The 17,802-nt window shown below is 37.4% G+C and overlaps 1 protein-coding gene across 2 annotated transcripts in view; it reads right to left on the minus strand.

The window, feature by feature from the left end:
* HACE1 (HECT domain and ankyrin repeat containing E3 ubiquitin protein ligase 1) overlaps positions 1 to 17,802 on the minus strand; it is a 43,577-nt gene that overhangs the window by 12,607 nt on the left and 13,168 nt on the right. For both annotated transcript variants that reach the window (XR_015731389.1, XM_034409072.3), the window contains exons 9-19: positions 17,280 to 17,381; positions 16,814 to 16,920; positions 13,210 to 13,360; positions 11,864 to 12,192; positions 10,714 to 10,782; positions 10,071 to 10,158; positions 8,497 to 8,608; positions 8,313 to 8,410; positions 7,352 to 7,439; positions 5,886 to 6,035; positions 4,567 to 4,763 (exon numbers count right to left, since the gene is read on the minus strand). Coding sequence is in view for 1 of the 2 variants with exons in the window: in XM_034409072.3 (XP_034264963.1) it covers positions 4,567 to 4,763; positions 5,886 to 6,035; positions 7,352 to 7,439; positions 8,313 to 8,410; positions 8,497 to 8,608; positions 10,071 to 10,158; positions 10,714 to 10,782; positions 11,864 to 12,192; positions 13,210 to 13,360; positions 16,814 to 16,920; positions 17,280 to 17,381 (1,491 nt within the window). In the remaining variant the exon portion in view is untranslated. The remainder of the gene's footprint in view (positions 1 to 4,566; positions 4,764 to 5,885; positions 6,036 to 7,351; positions 7,440 to 8,312; positions 8,411 to 8,496; positions 8,609 to 10,070; positions 10,159 to 10,713; positions 10,783 to 11,863; positions 12,193 to 13,209; positions 13,361 to 16,813; positions 16,921 to 17,279; positions 17,382 to 17,802) is intronic.

The following is a 17,802-nucleotide window of genomic DNA, read 5'->3' on the forward strand; positions in this document are numbered from 1 at the left end:
ATGATGTCCGGCCGGGTGGGCAGAGTCTCCCGCCACTGTTACTACTGGTTTGCAAGAACCGGACCGAACTGGGAGCAACCCCCCACTGATACATACATACATACATACATACATACATACATACATACACTCTACCACCAATACTAAAAATATTTTGAGTAACTGGGAATACATTATAATTTCCAGATATAATTTCAAAGTATTTTTTATGCTGCTAATTTAATTCCTAAAATTTTGCTTTCTTGTCTTATTTTCACTGCCAATCACTGTAATAACAATACAGACAAGGAAGGATAGAGAGGACAACTATTGTCCTCAATATACTGCATTCTTTGATTAAAAAAAACTATTCACAGTTATCTGGCTTCTTATTCTTTTTACATACTCTTTATACATGTAAAAAAAAAAATAGAGCCATGATTCATCCTTTTTAAAACTGAAAGTATGAAAGACCATTTCAAATTATCAGAATTGTTCTCTGAATCAAGAAAAATTATAGTCACATTCTGATTTGAAAATTCATGTTATTGGTAATATCAGATATATCTGATATTCTTATGTATCTCTTTGGAACAAATCCAGCCTGATCAGAATATATCACCATTTTAAAAAAGCCATTTATGCTCTTTGTAAGCATTTCCATAAAAAGCTTATAATCAATCAAGAAATAAGGCATATGACTCTGGATGGATCAAATAATTTCATTCTGTAAAATCAAAAACATGAAAAGTTCTCTCTGACTCTGATTGCCTAATTATTTAACCAAATTTTCTTGAAAGATTCCATAATATATTGCAGAAATACCAATAGGTCCTAGAACATTATTCAGTTTCATTTTTTTATTGCTTCTTTCAGTTATATGTTGACTAAGAGCCTTTTTTTTTTTTTTTTTTTTTTTGGTATCTAAACTTTGTAAGCAATGTTTTTTTCAGATATTTTCAACCTTTCCCAGATGATACTTTACACAATATAATCTAAAATAATAACTGTTCCATCATCTCCTTTGTTGTATAAACATGTCAGGTTTAATCCCAGATAGTTCTGAAATTGTCATTTTATGATGTTCTCTAGAAACTTTTCTGAGTGATGTACAATTCACTAGAATTCAGAAGAAGTTATTAATATGTTCAAGATGGCCTTTTCAATACATTCACAATATTCAACTGAGCTGTACTAGTAAGGGAAGATAAGCATCTCTGCTTCTGTAGTCTAAAAGTAAATCTCCATAATTAACTTCTACAATTGTAATCGATCCTCCTTTTTTTCTAACAGATAGGATATATAGGCAGTAGCACAAGAATAAATTTATTGCCATAAGTCACGTTTAAATTGTATCTAAAGCTAGGAAAAGAATGTGAATTCTGAATTGGGAAATATTGTTGCACCATTTGAGGGTACGCATGGATAATGTGTTTTGTGCAATAGCACAATAATGTTGATTTGGGAATGAGATAAAATAAGCTTAATTATTTTTCTCTGTTATTGGTATATAAAATATCCAGACCCTGTACAGGTAGTAACCCATAAACGTGACAAATATTGCAAAATTAGAGATGGGCATCTTAGTGATAGCATATTTAAAATTCTAATTTTAGAAAAAGTGTTATGTGCCAATATGTTTTGATTTACTGCAGAATTAAATTATATATTTAACATCTTTCCTCCAAAGCTCTTCCATTGAAGAGGTCGTAACAGACTACTCTACAATCTCCATGTTCCTCCCCAGTTTGGAGAAGCTTTCTGCACTGCTCAAAAATACTCACAAAATATTATTTCGGTTTCACTATATGGATATGCCACGAAATGGGAAGATTTAACCTGAGCATCGAATCTAATATTTGAGATATTAGAGATAATATCTATAATAATTTGAGTCTCAAGTTAATTGAGAAAAACCATACTGCATGTATGGAATCATGTAATGACTTTCTACCTTTTCTTTTTCAAGATCTCATCAACTCCATCCAATAACAACTTTCTTCATCTCCCCTTCCTCTCAGCCCATTCACTTGTGCCTCCTCCTCTTTATGATCTGATTCTCATTCATTCTCTCTATATGATCAAACCATGATCCCTTCAGGTCATTCATTTCTTTGGTATTCAGCGTAGATTCACTCAACAGTCATATCTTCTTGCCCTCTCCTTGCTTTACAACACACACAACTTAAGGATGCAATTCAGGTGGCTACTTTTGTTTTTCCTGACATTCCCAACTGACTTCCAAGTGAAGCTGACCCAAGTTCCTATAAACCCGTGATGCCGAACCTATGGCACGCATCCCAGAGGTGGCACACAGTGCCCTCTCTGATGGCATGTGAGCCGTTGCCGCAGTTCAGCTTCACTGCGCATGCGCGTGTGTCTCCTGCCGGCCAGCTGGTCTTCAGGTCTCTGCTGTGCATGTGTGTTGGGCGGGGCGTGTGCAGGGGGTATGCAGGGGGCGTACATATGTATGTGTGGGGCAGGGGCACATGCACATGCATGGGGGCACATGTGAGGGGCCATGCACACATTGCATTTGGGGGGTTCAGGCGTTTTGGGCACTTGGTCCGGGAAAGGTTAGCCATCATTGCTATATACTGTTGTTTTTCTTCTTTCAGGAAACGTTTATCCCTTTCAAAACATCACGTCTATTCACAACATTCTACCAACATTTGCCAACATCTTAAAAGTTCACTTTCCTCATCTCAGTAAATATTTAGTAAAAACAATTCATCTACTTGATCTAGTTTTTTTGTTAGTTTGATTTGAGATTTTTTCAACCAGGGTAAAAATTGCTAGCTCCCCGTCACGAGGCAATAGCTACAATACTGAAGATGGAGCATCTCTACATAGATGTCCCCATTTTGCCGGAGAAACTGCATTTTATAGCTGTGTATTCAATGAAAATGTTTGAAAATTGTATCTCTCTAGCCACATAAATCATTGAGTAACTTTTCTCTCAGAATCAAACTGGTACTAAATATATTTCAAGGTTTTCTCAATAACTTAAACTAATAAAGGGAGGGAAAAAGTCAGGAGACATGAGATAAGGAAGAGGAGATTTTTCTTTTCGAATCCATAGTTTAATGAAAACAGGCAGTAATAATGGCATGTCTTCTCACCTTTCAATATAGAATGCCAGTTTTTGCATTTTTTAGTAATTACAAATAATTACTAGTATATAAGGACAACTGTGTGGATACTAGTTGTGGCTGATGCTTTCTTTTATAATTTCTCACAAACCTTCACATAAATAATCAGAGGCACCTTCAGGGTGTGCTTATTCTCCGATATGCCTATTCCAACACATTTCTTCAACCACCTGAATCTATACTTCTGCATCACCTGCAGAATATGGAACTAGCTCCCATAAATCACTCTCGCTAATCAAGATCAACTTACAAAATAAACAAATAATAAATACTTCTGACATTATGAAAGTGCTAAAAGTGAGGACACCAAGTGGCCACCAACTAACATGGCAGTTGGTTATTCTAACAAGATGCAGTATTACACAAAAGATGAAATGGAAAAGAAACATGAGATTGTGAAAGATTCTTTGCAAATACTTCATAACAGTCCAAATGTATTCCCTAAAAATTTTACAGAAATAGAATTGTGTTAACACTATGCTAATCTAGACTGTTCAAAAAATTCTAAAACCAAAACCATACCCTTTCTATACACCCTTAATGAAATAAAAATGAAATGTTTTATTATATGTTTCATTCATCAAGAGTAAGGCTGGATCCAGATTAGTCAATCTTAGATTAGACTGCTGGAAATCTACAGGAGTTTAAATTAGCTATTATGAATTTATTCCACATCATTGTGTGGATTTAATCTAAGCAAAGCTGATTCTAATTTTGACCCACTGAACTCATATTGTATTATTTGCATCTTCCTGACAGACAATGAGATTTGGCAACCTAAATGCACATATGGATTTTTAGTTTTATACTTGATAAATGTCTATTGAAAATGAAACATAATCAAAACTTTTCATCAATGCCTTTGCCATTGAAATCAATGGAAATAAGATTGTTATGCACTCAATCCTAGGAAGCAGACAATGGCAAACCACTTCTGATATCTTGCCAAGAAAAGTGTAGGACACGTTCAGGAAATCACCAGGAGTCAACACTGACTTGAAGGCACAACTTTAAAAAAAAAAAACTACACTATAAAAGTTTCTAAAGACTTTAAAAAGGCTAACAATATTGCATGAAAATAAAAGTTGTATAAAGCAGTTGCATGTAAACAGAAATCTAGGAGTGAATTGCTTCTCAAAGCATAGATAAGAAAGAGGAATGGATATACTGTTAAAGAAGTGGCACAGAAGAATGCTACATATGTTTTATTCTTTTATTATACCAATACCCCTTCAGAACTGGTGAAAGAATATGCCTGATGTATCAAACAGACTCTGTATGGTGCCTAATAACAATTGATAGCCACAGCTGCTTGTTATTTTTGGTTTAATATCTCAATACACTAATAAAAGCTGCCTATTAGACCCAATTTTGCAGCTAGGAAGGGGCTACCTTTCAGAATCACCCCAGACAAACATAATTCCAAATGACTCACTTTGTTCTCCTGTGTGACAATTATGCTTGCACCACCCGGCTTCAAAGGCACTTCTTCCATTGCTCCAAATACATCCGTTTCCACAGAGAAGGTCAGCTCTAACCCCAAGTCATCTATATCATTGTCTAGAATCCACTGCAAGTTCTTTGCATACTCTGGATCAATAGATGCCACGTCCTGATAGTTTACGGGAATACCTTAGAGACAATGCAAACAAAATTCAGTTCGTCTTAAGACTCCCGCTCTGCTGAAATGGTTTCATTCGTGGTCAACGTCTGCCCTCTACAGACTTCCTGAAATAACACAGGGCGGAAAAAGAAAGGGAACTGATACGGCTGCTTAAAACACAGATTACCTCCAGGCAAGTGATTTATTACAAGCTCTTCTGTTGCCATGAAATTGTTGTTAACTGGTTGACAACTAAAGCTACAATATATGTGCTACTGCTGTGGTTAAGAGCGAGAATGCAGGAAAATGCCTCTTATGAATCTTTCCTAAAGGATTCACTAAAGATGGAGCTTTTGCAGCTAGTCTGTCACTTTCAGCTTCCAAGCCCATTTGTAATATGTCCATGACATTAGCTAACTAGCCCTAACTGCTGTAATATCTACATAAATATTTTCTACATGAAAATGCTAATTGGTATCATCATCAGATTCTTAGCTATCATTATAGTTATATTGGAAGCTTAAACACAAGCTTAAACACACACACACACACACACACACACATATATAAATAAAACTATTCTAAAAATTCGAGTGCCAGGTATATTAGTAAAGAAAGAAGCAGACATTCTGCGAGCTCCAGAACTTAAAATTTTAAAATAACTAAAAAAAATTATTCTACTAAGCTTTCATAAGCCATCTGCTGACATCGTCAGAGTATTAAACTACCATTACAGAGATCTCTGCCTTTATATGCCATTAATCAATTTGACCATTGCGTGTATATGTATACATATACATAGATAGATGGATAGATGGATAGATAGATAAAGTTTATTGTCACTGTACATATATACATAGTATACCCATACAATGAAATTCACATAACACCCAGAGGCCAAACCCAACACACATGACAATCCCCAGACCCACCCCCATCCACCAAAAATTCCCCACCCCTAAACCACTCAAGCATCCACACAGCAGACCAAGTATATATATGGCTGCTTTTGTAGTAATGCTGCAGCTCTCATTAAGTACAGTAATAGAGCATGGAAGAAGCTTAAATAGGATAATACAATTAACTTTTAGAGGGCTTTATTATCCACTAGACATCTCAACAAAATCATTAATATCTTAATAGAATCATACCAAGAATGTGCTTGTAAAATGATCTTGTGAAATAAATGTTGACTAGTTGTCTGTGATTAAGAGCTAAACCCAAGATTTGTCCAGCAAATCTAAAATAGTTCAAGTGATCAGGATTCACAGAAGAGTTGCTATTGGGCTGGAAAGTGGTTCCTTTAAAACAAAATATAGATTCAATTTATGGCTTTTAAAACATTGGTCATTTTATATTACAAACTTTTGTTTTGTTTTGGTTGTTTTGTTTTTGAGATTCAGGATAATGTACAAAATGAAGTAATAAAAAGTACTCTAGAATGAAAAAATACAATAAAGATGAAAACAAATATATTTCAGATGTACAGTTCCTGTTTTCAAATAAAAATTGATTTTCATCACTGGATTTCTAATCATCCCAGTTGTAGCAATAAAAATAGATTTGAAAAGCACAGTATGCAGTTTTGTGGACAAGAATTCCCTCATTATACACATAGACAGTCACTGTCAGTGAACAGATACATATCTGGACAATGTTAAAAAGACTATAGGTAAATGGGATGCAAAATCTATATTTCACAGTAGATGACTAAATTGAAAATATATAACATAATGAATGTTATATATTGAATCAACGCTGATAAACATTATGACATAGTTCATTGATAAATATAATAGAATGAAAGCGTCTTCGGCACATTCCGCAGGTGATAGAATCTTAAAATCCAAATTTTTAAGGCACCACGGACTTTGTAGATTTTTTATTTTCACTTGTCACTATAAAAATTACAATTGCCCCATTTCAGCATCCTAGCAGCAGCAGACATAACTGTGGCTTGCCTTCTCTGCCAAAACTACCGAAACTCAAGATTGGAGAAAGGGAATTATATCTTTAAACTATACAATATTTTTACTTTCTATGCACAAATAACCTCTGATTTTGTCAATATCTTCGGATTAAGAAAAGACCATTCGAGAAATTTTAATAGTTAAACAAAAGTTTGTGATAGTAGTCTGGCAAACTGATTCTGAATCTGAAAGCAGCCATACAGGTAGCCCTCGATTTACAACACTTCATTCAACAATCATTTGACGTTACAACGGCCCTGAAAAGAGTGACTTATGACCGGTTTTCACACTTAGGACTGCAGCATCCACGTGATCATGTGATCAAAATTCAGATGTTTGGCAACTGACTCATATTTATGATGCTGCAGTATCCTGGGGTCATGTGATCACCTTTTGCAACCTTCTGACAAGCAAAGACAATGAGAAAAATAGATTCGCTTAATAACTGTGTTACTAATTTAAGAACTGCAATGATTCACTATTCATTCTATTCATGCAATAGAACTAGCCACTAGAATGTGTTTAAAACTTTTTTTTCTTTTTTCGCATCAGGATTGGATCTTGTAAATATATTTCTGGGGAGAGATTCAGTTTACTATTTTAGATGAACTATAAGTATAGTAACCTAAAGAGAGACACCAACGTACCATCAGCTGATTGTGTAAAAAGGGCATAATCTGGGTTAACAATCTCATTGGAAAGGATATCAAACCACTCACGTACCACACCTTGACCCTAGAAGCAAATATATATATATAGTATTACATATGCATAATTTGAAATGTGTTAAGATGTTCATTATCAGTATAAAATGGATTGTATTTCGGGTGCTTGGCAACCAGTTCATATTTATGATCAGTTGTAATGACCCATGGACAGATGACCACAAAAAAAACGTTCAAAAGAATCGGTTCACTTAACAAGCACATGATTCACTTAATGAAAGCAGTAATTCAATTTATGATTGTTGTAAAAACGTTCATAAAATCAAGTCCAGTCACCTTGACTTACAACTGCAACTGCTTATGTCCAAAATTCTGGGCTCCATTGTGGTTGTAAGTTGATCTGGAATTGGGCTTTGATAACTAGGGATAGGTCTAGAGCTGTCATGGAAGTTTTGAAATTCTGATCCCTCTTTAAGCAGGGGTGTCAAACCCGATCCCATTACGGGCCGTATTGTGACATATTGTGATTTTTTTTTGCCTTTGCGAGGCTGGGGTGGGCATGGCCTGCGCAGGCCAGATCTGGCCCATGGGATGCATGTTTGACATGCCTGCTTTTAAGAAATTATGGCTCAAATCTGATTAACAACTATATATTTCTACCCAATGCTTTGGAATAAGAAAAAAGCATTGGCGCCAGATATAGCACCTTGTAAAGGAACCCTAGTTGGTCAGAAGTAACACAAAATTCTGTTATTAATCTTTGCTTTCAGAAATATTTGTGTTTTGAAATATCAGCTTCAAGCCCATTTCAATTGCCAAGGAGTATTTTTTCCTTCATTTAACACAAATTTTATAACAATTTTTGAACAACTTCTATCCTAAGGAAACTATGCTCGTAAAAACTATATTTTACAGTTATTATTCAGTATATAACATTACTCACCATGCCTTCTTCACCATGGAAACGTACAGCAATTCCTTGCTTCAACTTTACACAATTTGCTTTAGATACAACTTCACAGCTGCTCCTAAAAATAGAATCTAAATATGAAAAACATTAATTTCTCACTTTTGTTCAATAAGTAAGTATTCAATACAAAGAATATTATACACATGAACTTCCCTACCTCTATGAACCAGCAGAATATCACTTTCACTGACAGGCCTATGAACCATGTCAGAATCCGGTTGTCCTGAAAGCAAGTGTTCATAAAACCATTCACAGCGATCTTTAAATGGCTAAGGAGAAAAGGCAAGAACAAATGTTTGATTTATGAGGCAGGGTAGAATTAGAAGTAGGAACACTAAGACATAGAAGATTATGAATTCCATTCAAAAATTCAGCATAATATCTGTTTCTTAGGAGAAGAGATTCTAACAGCATATTAAAACTGTTTTGAAAGAATCCCATCGTGTGGAAGGATATATTTCATAATGCCTAATGCTGCTTTATAAAATATAAAAGTCCAAAGCTATCTTGGACATAGGGAATTACCAAAATGGTTCTGTTGATTCATCTCATTGATTAAACAGCAGGCAAATTTTTCAGAGGAAACTGAAAGAAACTGGGAGAATCAAAGGCCGCAAAGTGAGTTAGGCCGCATCATACAAATAGCTGTGCTTGGTTTAGGAAGGAGGTTCTTTGAGCAGGATTTTTTTTGCAATCTCAATCAGAGGGATCCCAAAGGCTGCAAAGTGGGGGGAGGGTGGTTGGAAGTAATTCCCAGTCTTGAGAATAAATCTAGCCCAGCTACATTTTCTTCTTTAATATTTCTAATTTTGGCATTTCGACCTTCAACCAGAGGCAGCACATTTTGCTTACATCTTCTAACAATTTCAAACTAATAATCAAACTCATCAATCTCCTCTTCTCCTGCATCAGTGTTTAAAGCATAAACTTGGATAATCTTCATAAAGGATTATCCAAGAACTCTACCTGATATTATTCCATCAGTAATTGAATTTTAGTTTCTTGCTAAACCATTCCTAACTGTGAAAACACTGCCACTTCTTCTTTGATTTTCATGTCCTGAGAAATAAACAATGTGCTCTTCTGACTGAAAGCATACAATTCCAGTCCATATCAACCCGCTGATAGCTAAGATGTCAGTGAGTAATAGATGATTTCATCTTTCATTGTGTTAAGCTTTCCCATGCTCGTGCTTCTTGTATTCCATATTCCCACTTTGATTTTATCTTTGCAGCTTCAGATTTTCTTTCCTCAGCTAACAAACATTACAAAGGCTTTCATCTACCTGTGAAATAAATACCACCTCAGTACCATGTTGAGTGCCATCATGCTGAGAAGTACATCATCTGGCACTATAACATCAATCATTTTATATTTTCTATACATTTGGTTTTCTTGACAAAAATACAGGAGTGGTTTACCACTGCCTTCTCAATTCAACTCAATATGAATTGATGCCTTTGCCATTGTCATTAAAGTAATTATCTGCTTCAAACATCTTTCTGTATAGCTGCTGCCCAATATTGGTGCTATTTCCTTTAGCTGGACAGCTGGGATTACCTTTATTCCTTCGGTCACTCTCCTAGAAATATACAGTTTTGGCATGAATATGGCATATACTGTACTAATGACATTCTTCATTCATCCTATCCCAGAATTCCCACCACAATGAGGCTACACAGCAGGACTTGGATGGGGAGGGGAATTTTAAATTAGTCTTTCAATATTTACCTGTGCTTTTATGATATGCATAAATCTGGACATAAGTTCAGGGCACTCAAGAAGAAAATGGAAGTGATCAAATATAATTTCAGGATTTCTGGAAAAATGAGCAAAATGGAACGTAGCTCACTAATTTAGGAAGAATATGGACAAACTCAGGAGACATTAGCTGCTTTAAATGAGAGAGCAATTACAGTGAACTTCAATGTTTAAGTCTAAGAAGGAACATGCATGGAATAGAAAACCTGTGTCAAACTCAAAATGAAACAGCTGAGTTGAAAAAGTTCTGTTGTAAGAACTTCTACAATCAATTCTAAGTTGACTGATTTGAATAGATCAACATTTGGAATCGCTCAGGTTTTCCACCTACATAAAACAATAGTATCTCAGAACAAGCCTCTTATTTCCCAAAATTTTCTCTCATGAGCACAAGAAGTGATGGGACAGTACTGGCTATTTTGCTACCTAACCTACACTGGTTCATCAGATGATTTTTAACATCCCTCTTGGAGTTATTTTAGAAAAGTTTTAAAAGAATAAAAATGTTTCCATACTCTTACTAAGAATCAGATATGCATTCCAACCAGATAGTACAACTACATTCACCGGGCTACGTGCAACTTATGAAGCATGTGAATTTCTGGCGACATACCGGTTTACAAAGCATTTAAGAACATTGTCGTGTCTGCAGACAAACTCTATGAAGCGAGGAGATGTCATTCTGCAACAAAAATCCAAAGAGTATCCAATGTAAAAATAATAATTCATTGCAATGTTTTCTTTCCAAGATATTAAAAAAACTACTCTTGAAGCAGCTTCATTAAAATTACCTGCTCTATATTAAGCATTTTATTCATAAAAGTTTTTAAAAGGATAATTTTAAAAATATGCACAAACTCTTAACTTAATAAAGTAGATAGGGGCAGAAAGTTACAAAAACACTTGGCTTTGGAAGTGTAAAAGCACTCCCAGAGGACGGTTCAAACAGCTTCAATGGTCTAATAATCTAATTTGAACACTTATTACACAACATGTTATTTTAAAATAAGAGCCTAGCACACAATTACATATATGTAGATATTATATATAGTATACATTTTATAACTGTGAGAATTCAAAGACTGAAATGATGTACTGCACTTGCCCATAATCGGTTATGATCCACTGTGATGTGTGAACGTCAATATGATGTATACACGAAGTATAGTTAAACCACCGGGACTTAATGGCATGTCTACCTACCCAGAGTTAATTGTATGAAGTCATAAGAATTATTTGGGGGAACCCTGAATATTCCCCCAAATGCTCCTATAATCTTCGTGGCATCCCTCCACTGGCTATAATGTTCAGAGAGTCTTATTAACGTGCATTCATTTTTCAAAGTTTTCCTACTTAAACTACCTCCTGATAATTATGTGCATTGTCAAATAAATGAGAAACTGTAAATTCCTCTTTTTATTAAAATTTACTTCTGATAATTCTCTTGCATTCTGCTAGGACTATATATGCGTTCTGGTCACAGGACAGAAATAGATATTTCAGTATTCACAGATTGAATATTTAACTACTGTACAGGTCAGCTTTGAATTACAATGGCAATTGGAACCAGGACTGCAGTTGCTAAGCATTGTGATAATAAAGTATGGCGTAACATAATCGCATCATTTAGCAACAGCAATCCAGGCAGTCTCGGTTATCATTGTAACCCCAAGACACGTGGGTCATTAAGTGGGAAGCAGAGAAGAGAAAATCCCAAGTTTTGAATGATCTGGAAGAAGGAAATGAAAAGGTCTGAAACTTACCCCTGAGGCATCTGACAAGAGCAACACATATAAAATGCTTGAATGACAGCACTCAGCCGGTTTGCTGTCACAGAAATAACATCTTGGCAGTCCACATAAGCTTCCTGGGCACTGCCAACTTCATACATTTTAGATTCCTCTCTTTCTGCAGAAAGTGCACTTGTTTTAGTTGAAGCAACTTCAAAGGTCGGTGCAGGGATGCCATCTTCTTGCTGATTGGGTCCTTTTGGCTTCAGCAGGATAGAAGAGATGTTGGTTTTATCCTTCATTAATTCTGCAGATATTAGGGCTAGCCATTCATCTAATGAATGCCAGAGTAATTCCAAAGGCTATCAAATATAAGATAAAGGGGTAAATTTTAGGTGAATGTACAATACTTCATTATATATGTATTTACTTATGTGAACACTGAAAATATTACAATTCTAATCTATTTTTCTTTTTTTAATTAAACAAGTAGGGAAGCCATTTCTTCTGGCATATCTGGCCATAAGGAAAATAACCATTTCCTGATAATTGATAAATAATATTAAAATAAAATATTAAAAATAAATAAACAAAAGCCAGTATGGTGTAGTGGTTAAGTTGCTGGCCTTGAAACCAGGAGACTGTGAGTTCAAGTCCCACCTTATGCATGAAAACTGGCTGGGTGACTCTGGACCAATCTCTCTTAGACAGGGTTCATATCAAGCATGTGACAACAGTAGAGGTAAGGAGTAAAAACATAACTTCAGGAAGAAAGTATTTTAAACCCATTAGGTAATAAAGCCATAAATAAATGGCATAATTATTTAATTGCAAAAAGTGTCACAGCATCAGACAAATGAGAAACAGTTGTCATGTCTTTAGGTAAGAACAAAAATGTCTGTATATGTATTAGAAGATGATAGTCATGGAAATAATGTGCAAAGGGAAAATAATTAACTAGAATTATTTATTTATAAATATTAAGTCTTGCATCAAGACCTATATCTAAGATATCTACTGACTCACACACAAGAAAGAGATTTTCAAAAAAATAATAAAATATATAAAATTCTAATAACCTTATTTCCAAAAGCCCAGGTATTGTGCCAGATAAATTTGGGTAGAAGTAATTAAACTAATCAACTAAAGATATGCAATCTGCATAAACTTATTAACATCTTAAATAGGATGAACTTTAGATACATAAATAGAAAACAGTAATGATTACAGGGAGAGAGAAAAATCAAGGCGGGCCAACTTAAATAGGTATCAACCAAATTTATTTTTTTCTCATGTGGATTAACATACATATACATGATAAAATTTCTCTCTTTATTATCTATTTTTCTACTAATATCTAGTAGCATTACTTTTCTGACCTTGAACACTTGACTTCTTGGAGTTTTATTTCCATTGTAGCCCATATCGATTCCATTATTGGGAGTGGATGGGCCAAGACGAAAGACATGGCAAAAAATCCTCACTATCCTCAACAGACTCTTCATTTGTGCCTCATAATTACTTGACAAACTAAAATAAAGCATATGCAATTGTTTTAATTAACAAAATATACATAGGAAAATTATACTGCAGCAATGCAATAACTCTAAGCCAGGGGTGTCAAACTGGCGGCCCGTGGACCGAATGCATCACATGCAGACCAAGCCTACGTCAGTACGCGAATGGGGAAACCATCGTGAAAGGTCACATGATGGCAATGTGACGTGGCCAGTTTGACACCCATGCTCCAAGCAGTCATATAATAAAGACTGAAGGCCCCATTCTCCAAAGCTATTTACATTTTTAGATATATCCAAACATCAAAATATAGATGAGTTATTTCACAAATCTTCTTATTTTTTGACAGAGACTTTAAGAAATATAGATAAGCCATCCAATCAATTACTGTGTCATATTCCAGTAGTTCTCAACCTTTTCTTCACCAGAGGTCCCCTTTAAATAACTTTTATGGCTGCGGAACATGGCCACGGCCCTGAAGATTTAACTCAAGATTTAAATCAAAACATTTCTTCAAGCATTCACGAACACCTGTGACAACATTGTGGCCCCCACAGGGCTCCGTGGACCACAGGTTGAGAACCACTGTCATATTCTGACTCTAGGGAACAGTGCTCATCTCTGTTTCAAAGCCGAAGAGCCAGCGCTGTCCAAAGACATTTCCGTGGTCATGTAGCCAGCATGACTAAATGCCAAAGACGCACGGAACGCTGTTACCTTCCCACCAAAGGTGGCCCTATTTTTCTACTTGCATTTTTTTTGGGCTTTCAAACTGCTAGGTTGGCAGAAGATGGGACAAGTAACGGGCACTCACCCCGTTATGCGGCACTAGGCATTCGAACCGCTGAATGGAGCTTGGGCCATTTCCTGAGGACTTGGCACACGACTCAGTCAATGACCTGGTAGCTGCCTGGGACCGGGCAGCTGGGGGGGCTCTAGATCGAGTCGTGCCTTTGCGGCCTCTGACCCGGTGCCGATCCCGTGGGGCTCCATGGTTTACCGAGGAGCTGAGGGAGATGAAACGCCGGAAAAGATGCCTAGAGAGTGGTTGGAAGGCCAGTCTTGCTGAATCTGACCGAACACTGGTAAGGTTGCATATTAAGACCTACCTAGTGGCAATAAAGGCGGCAAAGTTTAATTACTTTTCCGCCCTTATTGCGTCATCAGAGAATCATCCAGCCGCCCTGTTCAGGGTGAGCCGCTCCCTGTTACATCTGGGAGTGCAGGAGGACCCCCTGGAAGGCAGGGCTGAGGAATTTGGACAATATCTGCATGACAAAATCGCACAGATTCGGGAGGATTTGGAGTCTAACTGGGTAGATTCAGGCAGGGTGGCAAGGAATAGTCTTGAGAATGTTATCTGGGAAGAGTTTGACTCTGTGACCCCTGATGACGTGGACAGGACTTTGGGGAAACTTAGTGCAATCTCATGTTTATTAGACCCGTGTCCCTCCTGGTTAGTACTGGCTTCCTGGGAGGTTACACGAGGCTGGCTCCAGGGAATTATCAACGCTTCATTGAGTGAGGGTTACCTCCCCATGGCCTTGAAAGAGGTGATGGTGAGGCCTCTCCTCAAGAAGCCTTCCCTGGACCCGGCAGTGTTAGCCAACTATCATCCTGTCTCCAACCTTCGCTTTGTTTCGAAGGTTGTTGAGAATGTGGTCGCACAACAGTTTCCACAATGCCTGGAGGAAACGTCTTATCTAGATCCATTCCATTCGGGCTTCAGGCCTGGGTACAGCACGGAAACGGCATTGGTTACATTGGTAGATGATCTCTGGAGGGCTCAGGACAGGGGTTGCTCCTCTGTTCTGGTCCTGTTAGACCTCTCAGCGGCTTTTGATACCATCGACCATGGAATCATGCTGCGCCGGTTGGAAGAGTTGGGGATGGGGGGCACCGTATTATGGTGGTTCTCCTTTCTCTCGGACCAGTCGCAGTTCGTGTTGGCAGGGGGGCAGAGATCGACCTCGAGACGCCTCATATGTGGGGTGCCTCAGGGGTCAATTCTCTCGCCCCTTTTGTTCAACATTTATGTGAAGCTGCTGGGTGAGATCATTCGTGGCTTCGGAGTGAAGTACCACCAGTACGCTGATGACACCCAGCTGTACATCTCCACCCCGGGCCACCTCAATGATGCCCTTGAAGTGATGTCCCGGTGCCTGGAGGCCGTGCGGAACTGGATGGGGAGGAACAGGCTCAGGCTCAACCCATCCAAGACCGAGTGGCTGTGGTTCCCGGCATCCCAATATAGTCAGTTGACTCCATCACTGACTATTGGAGGCGAGTCGTTGGCCCCCACGGAGAGGGCTCGCAACTTGGGCATACTCCTGGATACACAGCTGTCCTTGGAGGAACATCTGACAGCTGTGGCCAGGGGGACTTTTTATCAGGTTCGCCTGATCCGCCAGTTGCGGCCCTTCCTAGATCGGGATTCCTTGTGCACAGTCACTCATGCCCTCGTCACCTCTCACCTGGACGATGGCAACGCTCTCTACATGGGGCTCCCCTTGAAGAGCACCCGGAGAATACAGCTGGTCCAGAATGCGGCCGCGCGGGTAGTGACGGGACCTGCATGGTGCTCCCACATAACACCTCTCCTGCGTGAGCTGCACTGGCTCCCAGTGGTCTTCTGGGTGCGCTTCAAGGTGTTGGTTATCACCTTTAAAGCGCTCCATGGCATAGGACCTGGATACCTTCGAGACGGTCTGCTGCCACCAACGACTTCCCACCGACCGGTGCGCTCCCACAGAGAGGGCCTCCTCAGGGTGCCATCGGCCAAGCAATGTAGACTGGTGGCCCCCAGGAAGAGGGCCTTCTCTGTGGGGGCACCTGCTCTCTGGAATCAACTGCCCCCAGAGATACAAAGAATTCAAGACCTCGGTGCCTTCCGCCATGCCCTGAAGGCCTTCCTTTTTCAGCAAGCCGGGCTGGCTTAATGCTTTTTAAATGTTTTTAATATGTTTTGTTACTGTTTTTTTAAACAGTAAATTTGGGGCCAAATTTATATATATCTTTTTAAATTGTTTTTAATGTTTGTAGCTATTTTTTTTACTTTGGCTGTACACCACCCTGAGTCCTTCGGGAGAAGGGCGGTCTATAAATTTGATAATAAATAAATAAATAAATAAATAAATAAATAAATAAATAAATAAATAAATAAATAAATAAATAAATAAATAAATAAATAAATAAATCTGCCGACCCTTCAATCGACAAGCTCAGGGTCTTAGCCACTGAGCCACCACGTCCCTTCTTATCCTTTATCAACATAAATATCACTAAGCCATTTTCACATTCAACCCCTTATTTCAGTTTCACTTCCTTTTCTTTGTAAACAATACCCTTCAGAAAAATCCAGCTGCTTCGCTATTATCTTTGAACCTATGTAAGTTCAGTTTGAATGGCAATCAGAATATCCCATCGTAGGAAGAGGAGAAGGAGGAATAACAATAACTATGTTACCTAAGCAATTTATGGCCATTTGTAGTAGCTACTTCAGCAAGACTCGTTAAGATTTTAAGATACTGGTTTTCATTCTGCTGAGATAAGTGTTCTAGGACTTGGCGCAACTAGATATAAAAAGAGAAGCCATTAAGATGTATTATCACATTAATTAACATAAGTAACACTTACCATTTCTGCTACTAATAAGAGTTAGTTTATGTATGCATAGCTATAAACATGATATAAACCCCACTGAGTTTAAAGGTGGTTACTTTCTGCAGATTATCAGGATAACACTATGAAAATGTATACTTATATTACAATAAATTTCACTGAGATGCCTTTCCAGATAAACATATATAAAATCTGACTATAAGCATGATTCATTTAGAATTTCATAGAAGAAAAAATATATTTGCTTAATATAAAGGAAGCACCTACACATCAATTTGTAGGTTTAACACAAGAGGAAAACTGAATTTACCATGTTTTCTCTAAGATCTTCATTTTGTGTCATTTGAATAATTGTTTGAAAAAGTCTAGGATGATGTTGTATTAGAACTTCACAGGTCTCTCCATAACCACCCTGAAAGAAAACAATGTAGACATTTCTACACCTTCAGAAATTGTTTCTTCTATGCTGAAGATCTAAGATATTTGATGAGATCACACACAGGTACAAATTTAAAAGGACCCATTGCTAGGGAGGCAAGGCCATTTTCTTTCAAAAACTCAGAACTCATTGTCATGAAAGTGTTTTAGCTCACATCTCAAAATATTTTTTTAAAAAATTAATTCTTAAAGATACATTACTCTATACACTACAATAACAAATACTAATGACTACTGTGTTTCCCCAAAAATAAGACCCTGTCTTATATTTTTTTTGAACCCTGAAATAAGCGCTTGGCCTTATTGCCATGCATTCAAAAGCCCGACTGGGCTTATTATCAGGGGATGTCTTATTTTGGGGAAAACAGGGTAGAAAAATATATTTTCCACAATTT

The sequence above is a fragment of the Pantherophis guttatus genome, chromosome 1, assembly GCF_059756535.1.
Source record: "Pantherophis guttatus breed Tessera chromosome 1, ASM5975653v1, whole genome shotgun sequence".
In the NCBI taxonomy this organism is placed as follows: Eukaryota; Metazoa; Chordata; class Lepidosauria; order Squamata; family Colubridae; genus Pantherophis; species Pantherophis guttatus.